At 42.2% G+C, this 24076-nt stretch overlaps 1 protein-coding gene across 1 annotated transcript; it reads left to right on the top strand.

The window, feature by feature from the left end:
- Positions 1–896: 896 nt before the first annotated feature.
- atxn7l2a (ataxin 7-like 2a) lies at positions 897–22357 on the top strand. Its single transcript, XM_073468838.1, has 10 exons — positions 897–1026; positions 2065–2133; positions 4650–4989; positions 7340–7596; positions 11035–11117; positions 13678–13889; positions 15748–15928; positions 17616–17737; positions 19430–20438; positions 21965–22357. Exons 1-10 carry the CDS (start codon positions 897–899, stop codon positions 21980–21982), a joined length of 2421 nt encoding a protein of 806 aa, XP_073324939.1. The 3' UTR covers positions 21983–22357.
- Positions 22358–24076: the final 1719 nt, after the last annotated feature.

Below are 24076 nucleotides of genomic sequence, written 5' to 3'. Positions count from 1 at the left end.
TGAGTTTGATGATGATATGATTTAGGCTATTTGTTGACAATGCAAGACCACAGAGGCATACACAGTGTACCTGTGATGTATAGTTACATCACATCTTCATGGCAAGTCGTGTTTATGTCGCAGCACATCTCTGACTAGCTGTGTGAGGCTTAACCACTTACAGGGATTAGGGAAGAGGAAGGTGTGTTCACGTGTCAGGACCTGTGACTTCTGATCACCATTTAAGAAAATGCTCTCCCTGCTTCACTCTCCACTAAACAGTATGTGTTATTGTAGCAGAACATCGCTTTGAAAAAACTACGCAGCTTTGAGGATTGTGAGCAAAGTCCTTAACTTACTCAAATCTAGAGACACAATTCTAGTGGAGCCTCACCACAAAATGGTGAAAAATGTAGATTGGTGTTTCCAAATTAATTATTTATCACTTAATAATCGGTTAGTTTAAAAGTTGACAACTAATCAATTACTCTCTGTGGCTCGAGCCTCAGCATAAGTTATGAATGCTGAACCAGAAGAGGAGAGCGAGCTGGTTTGCTGGGGCCTTATAGGCTCCCGAAAGTTACGTATGTGTGTCAACTGATTTCATACACATAAATAAAGTTGTGTTCAATCAAATAATAATTCAAATATCAAAACACTAAGCAAACCTGGGGCCATGTAGGACTCCAGGACAAAAATACTGGTTGTTTTCTTTCACTTTGTGTTTTAACACTCCAAGGCCATTGCTATTTATGTTTTAAGTGTTAAGAAAAGAAAAATTGAATCATTTAGAGTCTTTCTGGTCCACTGTCTGTCTGTCTGTCTGTGTGTGGGTGGGTGTCCCAAGAACGCGCACGCAGGAAGTTCCTATCCTGTCGAGAGCGCGAAATATGACGTAAGTTGCTTGCCGCGCAGTGATGATGGCGGTGCGTGAACGCGCAGTAAAAGTAATGGCTGCTCTGGATCGGCGGGTGCCTAGCCTCGATGATTTCGTGGGTCAAAGCTGGACTGCCTGGACCGAGTGGGCCGGTGTGACAGCGGCGGATGGTAAGGAAGCACATTGACGCAAACACTGGCAGCTACGAAGCCATTTAACCAAAGCACCGGGGTTTATTTTCGTGGAAACGGAGGACAGTGCTAACCATGTTACCCAAACAAAGACCCTGCCGGGTCCTAGTGCTGGGTGGGTAACATGTTGCTCTCTCCCAGGTCTCACTGCATACGCTGTCTTCAAGAAAAAATAAGTGATAGTTACTAATATATAGCCACTATAGTGTGTGCTTTACGGATGTGGCCGTGAAACAAGCTGCCAGTGTTTAAGGGATGCGTTTCATTTCAGTGAAACGAGCCGGGCAGCGGTGGCATCAGAGCGGAAGGAGGCTAGTGTGGATGGTTGGGCGAGCAACTTCTTGCCGTGGAAAGCTAGGCTAGCTAGCCAGCCAGACTAGCGTTGTCGACGAGGCAGTTAGCGGTAGCATGCTAATGCTAGCAGCAGGAGGATTGAGAGTAGACACCGGTGACGGAGGAGGAGTCTGATGCTGTTGCCACCATGTAAATGCTGGCCCAGCCTTTGATATTGCTAACGTTACTCTGTGTCCTTTTCGCTTCATTTTAATGTTCCCCTTTCATTGCCACCGTCGCCGCCTCCATTTAACTGATGTTAACATTTCTGTATGCGACAGGAAATCCCAATATATGTGACTTAAGCCCAAAAAGTGCTCATGCCCTTCCCAGCTTTGAGTATGTGCGCTCACTCATTGTCTGGCATCCTTCCAACTGCTACTTTATCCATAACTATCAAATAAAGTCCTCTTCACCCACACAATACCTTTAGCTGCTTATTGTTGTCAACAAACTATGACACACATGACTAGAAAAAAATGACCAGCAGCAGCAGTCAGTGGAGAAGCAGTTGACCTGCAAATCAGTCCTTTTATATAACACAGCTTAAGGGCCGGTTTATGTGCAGATTTTGTGGAGTCAGGTCAGGCTTTGTCTTGCTGATGAACCTGACATACAACTTTGGGAAAACATCTGACCTTCCAAGGGTCTTATTGAACATGCCTATTATGTGTGATGTTTCAGGGCCCGTTGTGGACGACTGCAGCAAGAATGGCAAAAAGGCTGCAGAGGCCATGTCACTCAGTAAGGAAGGTAAGTTTATCTGCTATCATCTACAAGATATTATAAGTAACATAAGTCTGTTGTTTGGGACATTAAAAACCAAGAATTGATATTATGTAAATGGATGAGCATGAAAGTTGGGCAGTGTTTTGCTTAGGCACCTTCTGGCACCTGGCCTGGCTGTCTGAAGCAGCAGCTGTCTTTGATTGTGCGTATGTGTGTAAGTATGTTCACCTTACTTACAGTAATCTACAATATGTCACATGGGAATAACAGCCAACACAAGATGATGATTAAGAAGAATGGGCTGGGGTCCACACATTTGCCTTGATTTGGAGCCTGTAGGTGTTTAATTAAAGCTGTCCCTCCTTTCTGCTTCTTCTCACTTAGGTTACATCTACTGCGGGATTTGTTTCAGTTCATGTATTATAGAAATCCATAAATTTGCGCCATCATATCTCTCCATGTCATCCAGCCATCCTGCTTGTTCTGCTCTGGGGCGTCGGCACTGAATTCTCACACATTAAACTTGAGGTGGTGTAACGCACATATAAGACAGCTAAATATTCACAATTGCAGCCAAACTTGCCAGTCAGTGTAGCCTGCAGGTCTTTGGGCTATGGGAATGAACCCACTCACAGTGTGAGAACATCCAAACTCCAAGGCCCCATCCGTATACACCACTTGCCCCTAACACTTAAGCTTGATTTATGCTTATGCTTTGAGCGTAGATTCTGCATAGATGCATGCTTTAGGTCATAGCATAAGCCGTAGCCTGATGTGCAACTTCCCAGAAGTTTAACTGCATGTCACAGTGACGCAGACCGCAACAACTGTGATTGGTCTGCTTGGTAACATCGCATGTCTTGCTTCTTCTCCAGTGCTTAATGGCGGTGCTAATATCGGGGATTGGGACCAGTAGTTTCCTCACTAAATACACTGCTCCTCTTCCTGGGTTATACTCTTCCTCCAGAGCTTTGCTGCGAAAGTGTCTCTGGCTAGAGAGTTGATAGCACTGATGTCTGAAGGCTGCCCCTTCACGAGCAGCCCAGTGGCAACCATCACCTTGTCAAAACCGAATAATGTCCTGCTTCCAAGCTCGGTTTGTATTAACGGGCTGCAGAAACTTGGCCTGTCCACTCCCAGCCCAGAGACATGACTGCGAGTCGAAGAGGTCGATTTGCTTCCTGGGGAAAGTACAACTAGCAATCAGCTGGATCAGCACTTCCAGCATCACTGGCAACGAGACAGGCCAGTGCACATGTATGAATGCTCACAAAGCCATAGGCCCAACCATAGGCTCTGTGGAAAGGCTACATGCAACCATAAATCAGCCTTTAGTCCTACCTCTCCGTTTTGCACATTCACACTTATTGTGTCCTGATTCTTGTTGGAAAAGCAGGGTAAGGGAAATTTTAAGGGCTACATAGCCTACCAAACGGCGGTTTTACAGAGGCACACTTCAAACTAAAAGCCATAAGTACTCTGTTGTTCCAATGTATGATGGTCCCTTTTTTATAACAAGCATAAAACAATTGCTACTAGCATGCTCGATAGCTATCTAGTCAACATTACATTGTTTTTGCTGATTTGTGCTATTGTGTCTATTTTGACCTATTTCAATGTTGCATTTCCCCCTTTGAGGCATCTGATGCCCAAAATTCCAAAAGTCCAACTGCAAAGTTGTTGTACTTGGTACCACTTCTCTAATATCAGTGCAGACTAGCAGGGTAGGAGCACAGGTTGCTAATGTTAGCCCTTAGATAACTGCTAGTGGCCAGGTAATGAAGCAATGTTATTTTTTTATTTGATGACTTGATTGATAGTGTGAAGTTGTGAACAAATTGCAAGTGTCAATGCTTTTCTATTTCATTCAGATAAGTGGCAATAATAATAACAGGATTGCCAAAGTAATGCAAAAGAAATCAACATAGCTGAAGACGACATATTCGAAATGTCTGGTCATCCGTTTACACAAACCACATCGACGACTACTGATGTATGAAGGTTTGTCCCATTTCAAAAGCGGAGATTTCAACCACTGCCCTATGTAACGCTGTTCTGATGGGCAAGGGGGAGTAGGGGTAAAAATTGTAAATGGGATAGAGCCCAAGACTTGGCAAGAATGCCCCATGGCTAATCACTACATCACCAATGCACAGTGCTATATCAAGAACACACTATGCATTCAGCATAGTTGCTGCATGTCCATCCAAGGCATTGTATAAGTACCTAGTAAATGACTTCTTTTTTTAAAATGAATATATCGCTACCTGCACATAAATACAGGTATTACCAGCCAGATGCCAGAAATGAGGAAGTTGGGTACACTGTAGGTCACCAAATGACACGTACCAACTAAAAACTGATTTCATCTGTATTTTCTCCCTTTGTTGTCAGACTCTGACAGTACTTTACAGTGAGAAGATCTACCCTCTTTCCACCAGGCAGCAATCATCCCTGCCTGCCCCACAAAGTGACATTGCTATGTTACTTCCATTGGACTCTTATGTGTGTCTCCTATCTCCTGTCCCCTCTCCTCCCAGACATGTCCATCTTTGGCCTCTACCCCGGCCATGATGACTTCTACCTGGTGGTGTGCAGCCATTGTGGCCAAGTAGTGAAGCCGCAGGCATTTGAAAAGCACTGCGAGCGGAGACACGGCCCTCTGGCCAAGCTGTATGCCCGACTGCGCTCTCCCACCCCTGCACCCCAGCCCCAGCAGAGGCCCCATCACGGCCACTCTCCTTCCCATGGGACCAACGCTGCCTCCGCTTCATCCTGGGAGGGTCGTGGCCAAGGGGTTGGGCAGCTACGGGCAGCCCCACCTTCGCCTTCCACCCCACCCCAGTACAGGCACTCCAAGAGCTCCAAGGATGCAGTACGGTAAGAGTTGGGGTTGGGCAATGTCTGCTCAATTGGCATATAACAAAGTCAACAGTGAAACATCATGATAGACGATGACATCGTTGTGTACAAATTTGAGGCAGCGTGTCCCCTCAGTGTTGTTGTAAGGCAGCAGTTGCGTATTAGGTCACCACTGTAGCAGCTGCTGTTTCCCACCACCGCTCTGACATGAATCTCCCACTGTCTCATCCTGCAGAGGAAACTATCTCCCTTTACCACCAACATACATCCCTGTGCCAGGTTTAAAAGTGCCTTTGTCTCTGTAGCACATGTCCGTAACTTAGCTTTGTTCAGCCTCATGCATAAAACAACGTTGGCTGACTAGCCAAGGAAGCTAAGCTAAGAAAACTGTATGAAAATGACATGACTGAGAGAAACAGCAGCCCGCGTGAAAAGAAACACTGCTGCCATACATTTAACAGAGTGTCTTGGGATCGCCTAACTGAGCTGAGGCTTAAGAAAATAGTAAACGGGACATGGAGATGTAATGTTAGTGCACTGAGCAGCAACATACTTCTTGTCATTTCCTCTCCCCACATATCACAAACAACAACTCTTGCCCTATGGCAACTCTGAGGGGACATGCCACCTTATTGTGCTCTCTTGTGGGGAGCCTTTGAATCACGATGTTAAGATGGTCAGAGATTAGATGCACGATGGCATCATTCATCGGCCCAACACTAGTAAGAGCAGAGTGTGGCAAGTTGGGGAGACAGTTCTTACCAGAGCTCAGGGGTCATAGAATTTGCCTTCCTAAGAAAGTAGATAGATGTAGTCCCATGTTTTGTCGCCCCTATTGTAGGGCTCGGCAATATATCTATTATATTGTTATCTTGATGTGAGACACTTCTTAGATTATGGTTATTGTTATGTTGTGGGATTTATTTTCCTTTAAAGACTGCTTTACACTAAAGTGATGTCATTTTCTAAACTTACCAGTCCATCCAGATGATTATTTATCTAAAATCCTGTTAATGTGCTTAATATTTTGTAGTACCAGCAAGTACCAGCAGTCATCCCTACAGATATCATCGCAATATCAATATCGAGTTATTTGGTCAAAAATATTGTTACATTTGATTTTGTCACCCAGTTGCAGCATTAAAAAATTATTTTGAGGAGATTTCAAATTATCGAGATATAAATTGTGCATCTTAATATGACTTAAAAATGTCAATATTATTTAAATTCCATGTCAACCAGCTCACCTTGAAAACTCCTTTAGTTATGTTTGCCTGTAAGGGCTGATAAGTAATATTACAAAATGCAAATAAAAAAAGGGTTTGATTAATTACATTTTTTGACAATTTGGGAAATGCCCCTTTACACTTTAAGATGCAAAAAATGGATACCACACTTATGTCAGTCTGGTAAATATAGGGCTACATTAGCCTTATTAGCCAGTTAGTTTAGCTTAGCATAAAGACCGGAACAGGAGAAAATGGCAAATAAAATGGCAAATATCAAGCATGTGTCAAGCAGCCAAATTCTACTGCTTCTCTTTTCAGTTAGTAAAAACTGAATGGCCTGCAACTGAATAACTGATAACTGATATATTCACTACTACCATTTTGAATACATTTTTGGCTGTATCAGTTTCCAATTAAAACTAGAATGGCACATATTGAGCGCATACCTCCACCAAGGCCCGAAAGTCCCCTTTAAGTCAATCAAGCCTAATCTAATATCAAATAAAAGATCTTTAAATCTGATGCTGATCCGGATTTTAATTTGGTTGAGCATCAAATTGTACTCGCTCGTAAATACCAGCCACCCATATGGCAGTTTTTTTTTCATCCAAGATCCATGCATTATTCCTGGATCCGTCCCTTTATTTGGATCGCACCAAAAGTTAATAGGGTCTATTCTGGGCTGAGACCCATCCTCTATCCAAGTTTAATGGAAATCCATTTAGTAGTTTATGTATAATCAGGCTGACAAACCAACTAACAAACTGACACTGGTGAAACTATAACTTCCTTGGCTGAGATAACTATTATATATTAGCTGGTTGGGTATGCATTGGAATTAGTTTAGCCTCAAAGGCCTTTCGTGTTTTAATGCACTCAGTTAGGAAAGATTTATTTTCTGGTCATCTTATGCTTATGACCATCTCTGATTGTCTGACCCCCATCTGCCGATCAGATCAAAGCCAAACAATGACCCCTAACAGGCAGGCGTTTTGGCAGCCTTTGATAAAACTGTAGCTGTATTTTGTTTTTACATGCAGTATGTGATTCTTTCTCATAAAAGCCAGTGAGAATTTTGTAAGTGTTGTTCAAAGTTGAGACAAAAGTTAACTTTTGACTTGCCCTCCTCCATGACCCAGACATTCCCCACTGGAGAAGTCCTCCCACAGCAGCCACACAGAGTCATCATTATTCAAGCAGCCACCACCTCTGGAGCCTCCGATGAGCTCTCCCCCTCCATCACTCAGAGATCCGCCCTGGCCGCACGGAGGCACCCCGCCTAGTAGACCTTCACCTAGTGACAGGCCCCCCACCCAGAGCCAGAGGAAGGACTCCTCGCTGGCCTCTACAGTGCCGAGCCATCGGATACCAAGACCCTACAACAAAGTGGCTTCCAGTGAGTACAAATGGAGAGATTTGGCTAATATGAAAAGAGCAAGCGTTTGAAGAATGGATGCTGTCTGTCTTTAGTGAGGATGTAGTCTGTTTACCCACTAAATAATCAAAGTTCTGTTGCTTATATCCATGTGGAAAGTCTTTAAGAGGAATTTATAACTATTGATTAATACTGTATAATATAAGATTATAGGATGATCTGTGCAACAGCTGGAGTTTATATTCGGACCTCAAGAATACTTCACCCTGATTTGCCAGAGGTTGTGTATTATTGTCATATAATCTGTGGCTCTGAAGTAGCGTTCTCATCAAAATCCTAAATCATACCTGGAAGTCTACTGGTTTCAGCTGTTTCAGCTCAGTATTGAGGCTCAGATCCAAGGCACATGGCAAGTTAACCTTGATCATATGTGAGTTTGAGGATCACTTAGCAAAATGGGCCTCAACCAACATTGCTAACTAGGTGTTCAGACCGATAACAGGAATGTGGGAGCTGCAGTGATAGGGCATGTTTTAGAAGTGTAATGATTTGAGTGTTTTATCTGTGGGTTTGAAGGCTTATCATATGCCAAAACCCTGCACTGCAGTTTATAATACTATGAGGCAGGATTTTACAACTGGGTAAAATCTTCTTTTTTTTCCAGTCTTGATAATGGCAAGGCAGGCAGCACGGCGGCGCAGTGGTTAGTGCCGTTGCCCCACAGCAAGAAGGTCCTGGGATCGAGACCTGCCTGGGGCACAGCCTCTCTGTGCACAGATGCAGAGTTTGCATGTTCTCTCCGGGTACTCCGGCTTCCTCCCACAATCCAAAGACATGCAAAAAAAAGTCAGGTTAATCGGTTACTCTAAATTGTCAGTAGGTGTGAGTGTGAATGGTTGTATGTCCCTATATGTCTATGTATGTGTGATGGGATTGGCTCCAGCCCCCCGTGACCCCAAAAAGGATGAGCAGTTTCAGATAATGGATGAATGATAAAGGCAAGGTAAACGGTGAAATTACACCGTCAATAGTTAAACTTCCAAGTTGCATGTTTTTCATTTTCAAATTACCTGCGCCTTGTCTTGTTTTTTGCTGTGGCCATCTATGTCTATCTGAACATAGCCTTATACTGTCTGTGCATAAACTGTGTCTGTGCATAGGGAAAGCAAGTGAAGCAGCAGCTTCAGTTTTCTGTGAGTGTCTACATGATGCATTCAGGGACTGAGGGAGAGTGATGCTGTGTACATTTTGGAAGCACTGAGTGCCAAATGCATAATTATTGTAGCTTTTTACATAAAATCAGAAGAGAACAGACCTAACCCAAAAAGATGTTTCAGGTTGTGTAAAATGTGACTGAAGCGCATGCCAAACACACCCAGATTCTGCAAGCTCCCTCCCTCCAAACATATTTAAAAGATGCAGCAGAGGACTGCACATGACAACCACTGTGACAACCTGCTGGCAACGTACTGTGTGACACGAGAGGTAAAGAGACACGGACTAGAGCGAAATTTTGACAGACTAACCATCGCTCGCTGCAGCAGGAAGAGCCAGTAGTCAGAGCTAACGAGCCGTGAGCAGCTGCTGTCAGACTCTGTGTGTCCGTGCTGGAAACAGAGAGAGAGTCTGCTGGAGCTTTGACAGTCACTTGAAGCACATCAATGGCCCTTTTGTAAAAAGTTTCTGTGTAGTAGCTGAGCTCGCGGTTTAGGGCCCAGACACACCAAACCAACATCAAAGAACTAGTGGTGACGAAAGCTGACTGTTGTGCCTTCTCACGTCATCTGTGTCTCAGGCAAAAGGCTACAGCAGATCTGTGCCTGTGTGAGAGAAAGTAAGTCCATTCTGCCAGGTAACTGTAGTCTCTACTCGTCATTCAAACAGGGAAACTGGAGGACTCAGGACTGCAGATACACAAACAGTTGTTTTGATAAAGCAGTGCTCTCGCTAATAAAGTCACTTCTAATCAAGAATATGTCTGACAAGAAGTTGCAAATGGTGAAGAGGTGGAGGCAAAAAATAAGGAGAAACTGCACTAAATGGGTGAATTCATGGATACTACAGTGTTGTGTTGTCACGATACTGGAATTTCTAACTTCAATACCAACCTTAAAAAATATCAAGATTTAATTCCATGTTTGATACCACAGAGAAAAACTTACACAACATTAAGAGCAATTTTTTAATTTATTTATTTTTAAATTAAGGATAAATATAACAAGGCTTGTGTACTGTGTGTCAAGCACTTATGGTAGTATGCTTTGTTAGAAGAGATAGGGGAGGTGGGCCTATGTGCAGCAGTGTGTGTGTTGACTCATTGTCGGAAATGAGAGCGAGTGAGAAAGCACAGCTGGTATCAGTCGATGCTGTAGAAAATTACTATTGAAACACTTTCAGATATTCAGTATCGATATTGCTGATTTTTGACAACACTACTACAGTGACAGGTTAAAGGGTTTTTTTTACTTTCTTTGTGCGTTTCTCTTCTTCCTGCACTGATTCACTTAGCTGAATAGCCAGTCAATGATTGAGTGAGTGATTTTTCTCACCAATGGGTTCCACCACCGATTTATTACCTACATGTTCAATCAGCCAAAAAACTGCAGACAAGGCCTGACTCATGCCAACAGTGTGGGACACACCGTAACAACCGGGGCCAGAGATGCTCACCAATGGTCCTGACGGGTCCCTTAGATAGAAGCTTAGAGACTCTGGTGTGCGCCTGTAGGAATGTGTCAATACGTAGCCATAGCCCTGTCGTCTATCATGGGATCCTCAACGGAAAGAATGCAGTCTGGTGCTGCTTCTACAGCTATCAAAAGCACAAGTTTGAACGATTGCGGCAAAATTGAAAAAATACGACATACAATGTTGGAAAAATAATGTAAATGATAAGTCTGTAAGAGCATGTATTTGAAAAAGAGCGTGGTTTTGCAGACTCCCATTCAAGGACGAGGGCTGGGGAAGGAGGGCCACCCACCTCTTTCATGAACACAGAACATTTGTGAAATACCTCTTTTAAGTAGAATTGTAAAAACGTGGCTTAATTGCCTTTTGTGCAGACTACTGTTGTTGCAGTACTGGGATTTTATAACTTCAATTCAATACCTTGAAAAATATTGATATTTGATACGATGTTCAATACCACTGGGAAAAAGTGTGTGTGTGTGTGTACTTGCCGTCAGAAAGAGGAGAGAGCAATGAAGTGTAGCTGGTACATGTGTATAGATACAGTTGAAAATAAAAACTGAAACTGTTGCACAGAATCTGTGTATCGATATTTTTGAGAACACTTCACTCTGGTAAAAATGCATACAATATGTAAATGTCTGTTTTGTTTTAACAAGATGAGTTGGCATTATTGACAGCACTATGTGGGAGTATCAAGATAGTGACATGTTTTAAGGTTTCTATTGCCTGTGTGATGATGTAGCTGAGATGCTGTTTGTGTGTCCTCAGAGAGGGAGTGTGACTTGGACAAACACTGTGGTGTCCTCGACCCCGACAGGAAGAAGGTCTGCACTCGCCTCCTGACATGCAATGTAAGCTCCAAACACACTCACTCTTCTCAGGACTAAAGTTCTATCTCTTCTGCCTTGGATTCTCATGTCTCTGCAATTTTTTTTTCTCTGTCTGGTTTTCATTTTCTCTATTTTCTCTGTTTAGTTCAGTAAAAGGTTGAGAGGCTGAATTTCAGAATCTGGTTCTGTCACTTTTGCTAATTTTGACCCAATTAGTACACATCAGTAAAGTAGGTTGTGAGTTTGTGGTCTTAACATTCAGCCAACAAGTCAAATATTATTTTGTGACAAGGTGCCTATTATTATCAGATAGTTCAAGCAGAAATATGTATATTTGGTAGAGAATGGATAATTTGTGCTGGAGGCACTAAACAACAAATTGACACCCTGAAAGCTTTTTTAAAATGCATAAAAGGCCGATCTACATGGCCAACTGCAGCTTACAAGAATGGCAAGTAAGACAGACAGCAGTGTCTGAATGTGTTGGGGTGTCATTCTTGAAAAAGTTCCCATGCTAATATTTTTTATTATTGTTAGTTATTATTATTATTATTGTTATTATTGTTGTTATAATTCTTCCAGGGATGCACATTGATTTTTCTTTCAAAGTCTATATGTAAAATTGACCAGTATTCTGCCATAGGTGCTTTGTTTTGTGTAAAGGTGAATGCACAACTCAGATTTATAATGTATTCTTCATTTCATCATTGTCTGCAGTGTAAGTAATTATATCACCTCAGTTGAAAAATATAAGAGTGATAATGTGAGATCAGAGTAGATTATTTTCAATGAATGAAGCTGCTGTCTCTACTCCTTGTTACTGATCAGCACTGACTGATACTGAGTGGTGAAAATGGCTCCCAGCACAGGAAGAGTCCTTATATGGTGGCTGGTGTGTGAAGGAGGAAGTGTGTGTGAGAGGCCACATCCAGCTGAGCAGAGACAGGATGACCTGATTAACAGGAAATGACAGGAGTGACGGGAAAGACACGCAGGAAAACAGCCTGCATCTTATACCTGCTCTGTAGGTGCACAGACGCTCAGTAGGCGGCTGTATTTTCTACTCCACCTGCTACTAGGAAGGAACCACAGTAATGCCACCTGATAAAACCTTGAACGAGCTCCTATTTAATAACATAGATTCCTAGAAGCAGTTAATGATTTAGCTGTCTGACAGAAATTGGAATGTTTGTCATTGAAAAAAAAATCCAGATTTTGATAGAATCAACTTCATTTATCTGATTTATTTCAGTGCAAATTGATGTTTTAGGAAAATAAGCACTTTGAGGATGTCGCTTAACTGTGGCAAGGTGTGGTGTGCATGTCAATTCTGTTGTCATTAATAGAATAAATCTGTAATCAATTTTCTGATAACAGATGATCAACTGTTAATAACTTGATTAATTTCTGATCCTGTGTTTGCTCTGTTAAACACCTGGACATCTCCAGACACACAGAGCTTTGGCCTGCAAGTGGACTATGAAGCTGTCTAAATAAATGGCAGCCACCACTTTCTATTAATCTAATGATATGATCCATAACAATGTGGGTTGTATATAACAAAAAAAAACAATTGTGAACCTCTGTCCATCTTGCCTGCACCCAAAACCCCTCTGTTCATTTGCCAGCGAAGAAACTCGTCACCCAATGGACTTTTGCTGGCCCTAAGGTTGTTGTTGTACTTAAGCATTTTTGCTTTTATCGGTCCAGTGTGGCGCAGTGCATTGTAATCATTCTAGCTTTTCTACTTTTGAGAAGACAAGTCTTTCTTGCATCTTTCTTCTGCATAGGCAGCCCAGATAATGAAAAGACCATCTTTCCAGCGATTTAAATGGTTCATCAAAGATTTGGTCAGACAATTAGCAGTTGCTGTGCCATTGTTTACAATGTAAACATGGTGATAGTAGTAAAGAAAGAGAGGTCAACTGCTGCTTTCTTGAATGTGCATTTGGTGCTGCTGTGAGTTTATGATGGTCAAATATTTTCAGCTTGCCCTCATCATGGCAACCACAAGAAAACTACCCCGAAGAAATTGATAAAATAGCTAATTTTACTGATATCGGAGTTCCCTGAATTCTAAATCTCCTTACCAGAAAACAAACAAATCAAAGAAGTTAAACTGTTTTGGAGTAATATGAGACCCAAATTTTGATTATCTGGTTAAGGCGGTAAACGATGATGATTATAGTTACAATATAGCCAAACTTGCTATATTAAGTGTGTCATATTGATATCTCTTTCCTTTATTTTAACCTGTAATCCACTGTATTTGGCAAAGTGATGAGATTAGAGTAGTTATGGTGCAGGTCATTTGTAACACCGCCAGTGGTGGTGAGGGAGTTGCACCCTGCTGTATCCTGTGCAAAGTACCAAACATTGATGTCACTTGGTGGTTGTCACAGCACTGTTGTCGGAAAACACCTTTACACCTTCGGTCAAACTTAATGTAATACAGCTTTATAAACCCACCGTCTTTGCTGCCAACCAGTCCACAACTTTGTGACACTCACCAGGTACAAGTTTTAACCATTGACTTGAAATTGACATACTAACATCCTGTACACTGTGTTGTGATGCTTAGATCCACTCAATCCACCAGCGAAGGAAGGTGGTGGGCCGCAGCAAAAACTTTGACCAGCTAGTGGCAGAACTCAAGACCAAGGTGCGAGAGAAAGGGGCCCAATCCCTGGAGGGAGGCTCCTCCACTGGACGCTCCCCCAGCCCAGAAGCCCCCAGGGAGCAGGCTGGAGCTCCACACTGTAGGAGACCTCTGGCCAGCCTCCCTGCTTTCAGGTGAGTGAGCTTTACTAAAGGTAGCTAGTGATGCATACACAAGTTTGCATGGTGGCATCTAGGGCATTCATTCTAGACAGTATAAACCTTTATCTTAAAGATTCAAAAATATTTTACAAGGCCACCAAATGATTTGCTGTGTTTGAAAACTGAGGAGAAGATTTAATTCAAACAGCCACACTACTGCCCACTCAGACACACTAATGAAAGTTGTTTATTTTATCCATCCTAGTTAATCAAACAGAGAATTTGGCTTGATGTGTGGTCAGCTACTGAAAACAGGGAAATATTTTTTACCCAGCTTACTTGTTCTACTAACATACAACTGATCTGTGTGTTGCGAATCTGCTGAGCGAGTGTTCAACCCACACTTGACCTATTGACTGTCGAGGTTAAACTGTAATTGTCAGTATCCAGACTCCAGTCAGCAGTTTTAGTCACTTCACTATGAAACCACAGAATAACAAGGAATTATATCACATGATCACTAGGGGTGTCACGGTTCTCCAAATCCTCGATTCGATTCAATTTTCGATTCTAATGTCACGGTTCAATTCGATTCTCGATTTTTACATTTATTTTTTTTAAAGCACAGGTTGCTATGCCATTTTTAGACTAGACTTTTATGCAATATAATATCTGACCTTTGTTCGCAATGTACCACACTACATTGTCAAATTTAAAACATTTATTAACAACATAATGTAACAATAACTTATATCTTCAGTCAATTGGAAACTTAAACAAAATAACCTGCCATCTAGTTTCTCTTTTGTAACTGCAGTCTTCTTCACAGAAGATTACATTCAAGTTCACAACAAAACAAACAAAAAAATAAAACAGCCATTTCCATAGTCTTCTCTGAACAATTAAGTGTCTTATTAAACTATTTCCGAACAGTTGAACACAAGGTGCATAAGGTGTGAGTGTGCGAGCGAGCGAGAGTGAGGGAGCGTGCGGGAGCGTGCGGACAGTGAATGATTGGGAGAGGAAGGAGAAGCGAAAGGAGTAGCAGTAGTAGCGACAGCAATAAAGTGTACAATATAGGCTGCAGTTTGGCTGTGAATAAAGGCGACGGCTCCTCAAGATACAGCAAAGCTCCCTGGTATTATTTCCCGACCAGCTTAACACGTGAAAGGGGGTTCACCCCGAAGGTAAACAGAAACTTCGGCCCTGGAGGAAATCGTCTCCCCTGTGCTTCCCGATCACGGTCCGGGAGCCGAACAGGAATGGTGTAACACCATGCTATCGTTTGACTGGCTGTAGCTAATAGCTACTGGCTTAGCTAGTAGCTAAGTTAGAGGAGGTTGACTCGCAGCACTTCAACACGTGTGTTTTTTTTTTTTCCCCTTGCCAAGCCGACCGGATGTGACATGGGGGCGTGGCAGCATCGACGTTTCTATTTTTTAATTCGAGGTTCGAGATTGTGAATTAATTTCGATGACACCCTTAATGATCACCAAATATAGCTTCTTTCAGTTCAGTTTGGGGTTCTCACACATGTACTCATACTATCTTGTGCTCTGTATTTCTTTTGCTCATTCCTAAACATTGACATCATCATCCTAATTAATGGCACACATTCCTCACTCCAAAACCCTGCTAGAATATAGGAAATGGAATAAATTTAGACAAGATATGCTGAGGAACTAGAAAATTGAAATGGAGGCAGAGCTGAGTGTTGGAGCAAGTTATTGTAGACTGTAGACTGTCTAGATCATGTTTCTGATCTTAGTGGCGTGGCATTGCACAGCCAATAATTATGAGACAATAAGGGGTTACGGTTAATGATAGTTAATATATTATAACTATATAGAGTATGTTTTAAACCAACTAGTTAAATTTGCTTGTGTTACAGTCGGTCTACAACTGCGTCAGAGAGCACCCAGGAGGAGGAGAAGCAGCGGCAGGATGAGGGAAGTCACAGAGCCCCCTCACCTCTCGTCCATGGGCGAATCTCCAGTGATGAAAGTGAGGCAGAAGGACCAGAAGACCCTGTTGAGTTCTCATCTTCTGCTGCACATCCTAAACCACTAGCGGTGAGCAGTTTGTACTTGGGATTAACAGTGGCATAAAGTCTCAATCAAACTCAAAAAAATGGCCCTAGCATAAAGTGAGTTGGAAAACAATTGCTTTTCCCAAGTAACAGGACATACCAGTAAAGCAAGAATGGAGGAATGTGATTATCGCAATGAACTGGTGTGTCCGTCCACCTGATATGCAAAAAATACCTTTTTAAATGTTTAAACTCTGAGCTTCTGTAGGCATATTTTATTATGATCAGCTTTTCCAAGATATCCTTTGGAAATTTGATATTAACATCCATTTAAAACGACACTACTACAAAGCATACTAGATCCACTGCCATGCTTTTTTTTTTGTCAGATGTTTTTCCAAATGTTTTTTCTCCAAACCAGTTTGGTTTGGTGTCGTCAGACTGCAGCACTTTTGTTTCTGAAAGCTGTGAGTGTTATGTTGGGCAATGAAGACATTGTGTCTTGTGATGAGATCACAGGTGGTAACTTTTCCTTTTTAGAACTGATCACAGAGAATCATGTTTTTGCACACAACGCTGCTCAGTGGGTCAATGCACCACTATTCCAGTTTCAGCCTTTCTGCTTGTCCTTCAAGTAAAATGGTGGTGTTAGCTTTCTATACCTGGCTGCTACTGTCAGCTCTATTGGAGATTTATCTTGTTCTTGTAGGTCTTGTCTTAATTTCCTCATTACTCCCATATCATAGGGTGGGTGAGGATAGTTGAAAATGAAAACTGGTAACAGGTTGATCGACTATGTATCTTTTTACAGCAGGCCATTGCTTTTTATTTATTTCATTATGTCTTTTATGTATATGATATTTATTTTCAGATGGTCACTCAGAGGATGAAAGTGTCTTTGTGTGAATTTTGGTTTAATGTTTACCCTGAACTAGGCCTACATTTTACAATACCTCATGTATGGTTTTATGAGGTTGATAGAAGGAAATGGAGGATAACGGGTATTTTCGGTTTGCAGAACTGTTCCACTGTCATGTTGTTCCCTGCAGTGGTTGTAATGGTTGTTGTTCTTTTGGTTGTATCCTGTTTTACCCTGCTATACACAAAAACAAGACACCAATGATCAGTGATGTTGTTAGCTTTGTGTCCTGTGTCTCTGACACATTCAAATCCAAAAGGTTGAAGTAAACTCACTATTGTATATTTTCCCTGATAATGCTACATTGTGAACAACAAATGTGTTGACATGATTAAAAAGAAAACTCGCCATCAAAAAAGGGGGGAAAATGCTACCATGTTAAAGTTTCAGATTTCATCATTCATTTCAACAATCACAGCTCCAAACTTGGTATTGGTAAATTAACTAGCTAGGCCACTGTCACAGTGATCAACTCTGATTGATTTGGAATTTACTGATGGCGATGATGACAGATGAAGCTTGACCATCCAGGATACGCATTGTGTTAATACCATAGAAATAAACCACAATTTTTTTTTAGACCAGTGTATTGGGATGATGTGATAGGGCTGTACATGATTCAGGATTTGTTGAATTGGATTTGGAAGAAAAAGATTGTACTTTTTGTTTTAGTTTTTTTTTCAGCCTACATGAGTATGTTTTACTTGTTGTCTGAGTCTTTATTTATTTCTTTCTGTCTGTCACTCGTGACTTTCTGTCTGTCACTCGTGACTTTCTGTCTGTCATTCATGACTTTCTGTCTTTTCTGTAGGTGTGTTCATTTGGCAGCCATGCTTTGGGTCACGGCATCTACACGTTTGACAGGAGACTTCATCACCTGAGGTCGGCTCTCAGCAGCATGCTGGAGCAGCACATCAGTGCCCATCTTTGGAAGTAAGTTAACAGTACTGCTTGGCCCTTCAGGCATTTTTTGCAAGGAGGAAAAAAACCTTTTCTCACTGAATGTTATATATTCAAATCTTTATCCTTTGCTAAATGCTTCTCTTTATTGTATTTTCCCATGCTGGTCACTGAAAATAGGGCTGAATGTTTTCAACGGGTTCAAAGAGTTTCACTGATTTAAAAAAAAAAATCCAGCCGTTCCTTTAATTTGAATATATTTAAGTATGAATATGCTTTTATGCACACACTTGTATATCAGTTGAACAAAGCAATTCAAAAGTAATGTCACAAGGTTACCAAAGGTTTTCAATGGGCAGGAATTGTCTCTGCTTCCTGCCCAGTATATTGATGTGTTTCTAATCGCTGACAAAACTGAGCTGTCATGACAGATGGGTGACGTGCCTACACTACAAATGTTCGGCCCCCATACAAATTGGCTGCTACTTTTAATGACATACACTCTAACACCATCCTGATCACAGTTGAAATTTGCCAACCCACGGTGTCGTGTTGAAATGCTTGGTGGCAAATGATAACTGGTGGATTGTACCAGATCAAGTGCATCACTCTTGTTCCACCTCCATCCTATTTAGGTTTCTTTGTAAATTCTTCCCACTTGTAAATGGATGAGGGATAGTTGCATCAGATCCTGTGTATTGTTAACACTAACAGATAAACTTGAGTGTAACCCACTGCTTAGTCACTAATAGATGAAGCAGATGGTGTTTTCAGCTGCCCAGAATAGCATTGGTGAAGAGTCTGTGAGATTGGCAGTAAGATGGAGACTGGTTTCCATGAATATCAGCTGATATCGACGGCATTTACATGCACACAAGAACATCAGAGCCCTGCAGTAACCTAGTTAATAGCAAATCTGTGCTTTCGTGTGGCTTCTTAGTAATCAGATTGTCCCCCTACCCACTTCTATATTTTTGAACAGATATGATAGTACTGTATCATAATTGTGTTAAGATTATCTTACATATTGGGTGGATGGTGTAGGACATGCAGCCCTTATTTGATCCCTGTTTTTAAATCAAACAAAAGAACAACATGAAAACAATAGTATGTTCAAATAGTATTTTGACCCCCAATCCTGGGAAAAATTAAAACTTGATTCCCCAGTATATCACTGTTAACACAAGTAGCAGCGTTTGCAGGAGCAGTGTAGTTTTCTTTAGTGGGCTGGCTGACAGTTAGCTGAGTGTTAGCAGAGTTACAGCACTACTTTTGGTGTCCAACTCAGGAGTTCATGTAGTTGTGCCCTACAAAGTTGACATCAGATTTTCATCCCTGCAGGTTTGAATTTTCAGATGAGTTAAAAAAGACTGGCTCATCACAGCTCATATGCACTTCACGGCGCACTTTGCAAAAGTACATAATAAAATTTGCGCATGCGAGACCTCCACTGCTACAACTCCATCCTAGGGGAAACACTGGTCAGTATCTTGCCCAAGGGTTTTGACATGTTGACTGCAGGGACTGGGAATCAAAAAACCTGTCTTCCAATTGGTGGACTACTTCTCTACCTCCTGAGCCTCATTCATATATTATTAATTATTAAAAGATAATCTATTGTTAAGGCAGCCAACTCTCAGTTAAGGAAATTGCTTAAAATTTGCATCCCTAACTCTGATCTAATGACAGTTTATTGATTTATTGATTGATCTTCTCTGAATCTAGGAAAATACCTCAAGCCACAGACCTTCAATCTCCTCCTTCAGCCAAGACCATCACTTCCTCGTCTCCCTCCTCCATAGCTGCCACTTCTTCCTCTTCGTTATATTCTAAGGTCCGCACAGGAAGTCATATCAGCTCCTCCCTCAAAATTGCATCCTCTTCCTCTTCTTCCAGTCGTGGTCCAGGAAGACCGCCAACAGCCATACAATCAGAGAACTCCGGGGGCGGGGGCGGGGGCAGTGGCAGTGGCAGCGGCAGTGGCAGCAGTATCAGTGGTGGCCATCTGGTGTCTCCCAGTAAGCCTGTGGCGGTCCGTCAGGTGGCTCCTGGACGACCCAAGAACCCTGTGGGTCGTCCCAGCAAGCAGATGCTGAAGCTGCGAGAGGAGGCCGCTGCCGCCGCTGCCCTACGCAAGCGAAAAGCCCCGTCCCAGGAAGGGGAGCACTCAGGCCCCGACAGGAACTGCATTATCCTCCAGGACAGGGGCCGCCCACCTTCTGCTGCCTCCTCGTCCTCCTCTTCCTCCTCCTCCTCCTCCTCATCTTCCTCCTCTAAACCACCCATCCCCTCACCTCTCCCACATGGACAGACCAATGGCACGCTTTCCCCCAGCAGCAAACCGCGCCCCCAGCCCTCCCCTTCAGAGTCCCACTCACCAGCTGCTAAAGCAGTGTGGACCTACAGACGAACACACACTCCTCTGGGCCATTCATCACCCCCAGACCCCTCCTCTGCCACCAACAACTCCCACAGCCGGGGTGGCGTGGGGGACTCAGGACTGCATGGGCAGGGCAGTGGGAGGGGCTTTGAGCACCAGGGGCTGGTGAAGAAACGAAAGGGGAGCGGTATGGAGGAGCACTCGCCCTCCTCCAAACCCTCAGCGCACCGCCTGCCCTCCTCCTCTTCCAGCTCTGCCACCTCCTCCTCTCCACGCTCTAACTTCTACCCCTGGAAGGACAGTAAAGGAGGGGGGCTGGCTGGGGGCGTGGAGAAGAAACTGGGCACACAGAAGGTGAGTCTGGAGGAGAGAAGAGCAGGACATCGAACAGCACACAGAAAAACAGGAAAAAGTATATGGTAGTCAAAGTTACAATATGCTGCTTCTCTTCTTGAGTGAACTAATAGTAACCTTGTTCCTAAGTAGTAAAAATGTCCTGACCGAACACCCATCCTAATTTGTAATCAGTCTTAGAGCTGTCGTTAACATCTTCTGAAAGCCTCTACAGGGCAAGAAGAGGCAGAAGGTGAACACTGCCAGACACTGATCCTGATGGTTTCTTTTCTTACCATGTCTTCATGACCTGTGACCTTCCTTTATTTTGTTAAGGAAACAACCAGCTATCTGCTGTCCAAGCCATATGACACAGCTTTATTGTATGCACCCCAAAATGTTAAAGTCAGGCAAACCAGAGGTGTAGGCATGAACAAACATTGATCATGTAGAGGTTAGCCTGTAAGTCTAAAGGAAAATATCACAGAAAAGTTTAGAGTTTGAAACACTCACTCGTAGGGGTGTGACGATACAGCTCACAAGACGAGACAAGACAAGATATTGGGTTCACGAGAATGAGACGAGTCGATATTTTAACACTATTTTTGAGAAAACTTCTTAAAAATTGTATTTGATCGAAAGTCACAAAATGCAAAACAATGCAGGTCCATTTTGAAATGTTTTAACTAGTAATCATCTTGTAGTGAATGTCACTTCAGTTGTACTTTCTGACTGAGTATGAATTATCATATGCCGTAAAAGACACAAACAAACTGTAAGCACTGTAAAAGGTTTTGCCACAAACTCTCCTGTATGATTTCTCATTAGTCTCTTACCTACTGTGCGTGAACTATGTGTGAGCTTCTAACTTCTAACTGAAGCTGTGTGCGACGTTTTGACGATTTGATAAAACATCATTGTGTTTTGAAGCCAAAAAAGCTTGACTTCCCAGGTGTGAAAATACCTGGATTTTTCGTGTTGTGCGGCCCATAGAGCGTGCCCACTAGAGACATCTGCCGACCGAGCCGGCTAACTTGAATTGGGATAAAACAATTCAATCATGCGGCTCTGCTAGACTTTCCAAATTTTATCAGACCGAATTGCTCCAGTTATGACAGTGAAACGAGTCATTTGCAGGGGTTCTGACTCTCCAAAAAAACAGGTTTTTTCCCCTCAGCGCAATGCATGATGGTATGTAATGATAAGTTAGTGACCATCGGTCATACACTACTTTTCACTACTACATTGTGGGATACTTTTAGTCAACTATATGGAGCATAATAATTCTCACTATACATGCGGACAGCACTACCAAATGGCGAACTCACTTTTGTCCACTTTGTGGTGAGTAGCGAGTTATTTTGGACAGAGCCATCGTCTTCTAAAGCCATCCAATGTTTCCTCTTCTTCTCTTCTGATTCTGACTTTTCTGACGCAGTGTATGTCAGTTGGTTTTATTACCACATGTTCAGTTCAGTTATGACGTGAATATACAAAACAATTGTTAAAATAGAAGTAATGATTTCAATTTTTCTTTCGTCCCACAGCCAAAACTGCACCATTAAGTGTGCCTGCCTTACAAGCCACTATGAGGGAGCCAGCTCTGCTCAGTCCAAGACTGAGGCAACAGGACTCAAGAGTGTGTGTGGGTGTGTGGTGTGGGTGTGTGTTTGTGTGTGTGTGTACCTGCCTTTTGTCTATTGAATGAATGCTCCAAGTATGTGTGTGTCAGGTTGTTCGTATGTGCAGAGTTAGTGCAGTATGGATGTGTTGGTGTGTGAATCTTTTGTGTGGATGAATGTCTGAGGGAGAACTGGGAGTGGGAGGGTGGGCTAAAATTCAGAGTATGGATTTAGAAATACCTCAAGACCATCCGGTTATGCTGCTAAATTAAATATGTTGGTTTATAAAAATGGATTAAAAATGTCCTTTACACTTGGTTTCTGTGACTTATTTTTTGTCTCAGCACTTAACATTGATGTTTCTCTTAAATGTCTCACTTTGTTCACATTTAGTGAACTCCAGTGTATGACAGTATTACAGTAATGTTCTGTATCTGCTTGTTCCAACATGTCATTATTTCTAGTTTATGTTCACAGTGAGTAAAATATTGTGGGCAACATTTAATTTCAGATTTCCCCAAATTCAGCCTGACATATCTGGTATATTTAGGAACTTTTGGATCCCCACTAGAACTATGGTTTGAACAGTGCCCCCATAACATGTGTGGTATGATGGAGCCACTCTAACATATTTCTGAGATGCAAAATGATACTATATGGAAGCCCCGAGGAGCAAGTGAGAAAAAATCTGATTAAATTGTTTTCTCTCCTGAAAAACAATGACTTTTTATGACTTAAGAACAAGTGGAAAAAAATGTTTTGCCAGTTTAATCTTTTGAGTTTTAAGTTACTTAATTTGTATTTCATTGGCTGCTCAGGGCTTCCTTAGTACTAGGATTCATATTATAATGTTTTTATTAATACTTTTTTATTTAGAAGCATCTGGTAGGCCAAACCAAACCTTATGATGGGCCAATTTTGGCCCAGAGGCACCATATTGGCCAACCCTGATCCAGGATGTTAAGATTATGGTACATGGACTTGCATTTCTATAGAGCTTTTCCAGTCTACTGACCACTCAAAGTGCTTTACAACACTTGTCACATCCACCCATTCACACATTGATGGCAGAGGCTGCCATGCAAGGTGCCAGCTGCTCATCAGGAGCAATTTGGGGTTCAGTATCTTGTTCAAGGACACTACGACTCACAGCCGGCGGAGCTGGGGAATGAAACAGCGGCATTCCGATTACTGGATGACTCGCTCTACCTCCTGAGCTACAGCCAATCATTACTGTTGTGGTGTTACAGCTATGTTCAGATTCTCTCATTCTGAAATAAGTTTGAATCTGTCAATGTTTTTAAAACTTTAGGTATCAAACTTTTTTTTTTGTGTGGTGTCTATAGTGAACGGTTCCCTCCTTGTTCAATGTGATGACTTGCCTTTTGGACCTGACACCAGCTGCAACAGCATGCATTATTTTCAAAAATAGCAAAACCCACATTTCTGAATACATCTGGGTATTGCAGCTTTGACAAGCTTAAAATGAATGAACATTAAAATAAATACACTTAAGGAATATGTTGAACATCAAAATCTTGGTGACATGATATTTATTACAGAAATAGTAACTGATGCATTTAATGTAATAACCGTAGACGCCATAAATGTTCATGATACAAAAGCACAATGCAATCAGGCCGGCCATCATGAGTTACTACAGAAGGGGAATGTTGACTGAGGAGCCTCTTTGTGTTGACCTCCTCTGGCCTTCTTCTCGACTTGAATCAAACATGTATTGGAGAATACATGTGTGTTCTTTCAAACACCTTTCAAATGAATGTGCGCAGTTACACTGTGTTGAAATGGTCCCTTCAGTCCTGGAGTGCTCAAACGTTTTCCCTTGAACAGCCAAAACGGATTTCTGGGCCGGAGCAAGCACCTCTTGAACTCCAGGCTGCTGCATTGTTAAGGGCTAAATGGTACTAGGATCCAAGTTCCTTTAACTGACTGACTTCCTGTGTCACTGCTGGGCTCAGATTGTGCAACATAATTCATACTTGAGGATCCTACATGTTTACAGAGCATTTCTACCTA

This window comes from Pagrus major, chromosome 6 (assembly GCF_040436345.1).
Source record: "Pagrus major chromosome 6, Pma_NU_1.0".
NCBI lineage: Eukaryota > Metazoa > Chordata > Actinopteri > Spariformes > Sparidae > Pagrus > Pagrus major.
Note: the sequence above shows the minus strand (reverse complement) of the source record. Positions and strands in the feature narration are given on the sequence as shown.

Excerpts from the sequence above, each read along its gene's own strand:
- atxn7l2a (XM_073468838.1), top strand. The coding sequence starts at position 897 with ATGATGGCGGTGCGTGAACGCGCAGTAAAAGTAATGGCTGCTCTGGAT. Across the intron at positions 1,027-2,064 it reads CGGTGTGACAGCGGCGGATG|GGCCCGTTGTGGACGACTGC; the intron begins GTAAGGAAGCAC and ends GTGATGTTTCAG. Across the intron at positions 17,738-19,429 it reads ATCAGTGCCCATCTTTGGAA|GAAAATACCTCAAGCCACAG; the intron begins GTAAGTTAACAG and ends CTCTGAATCTAG.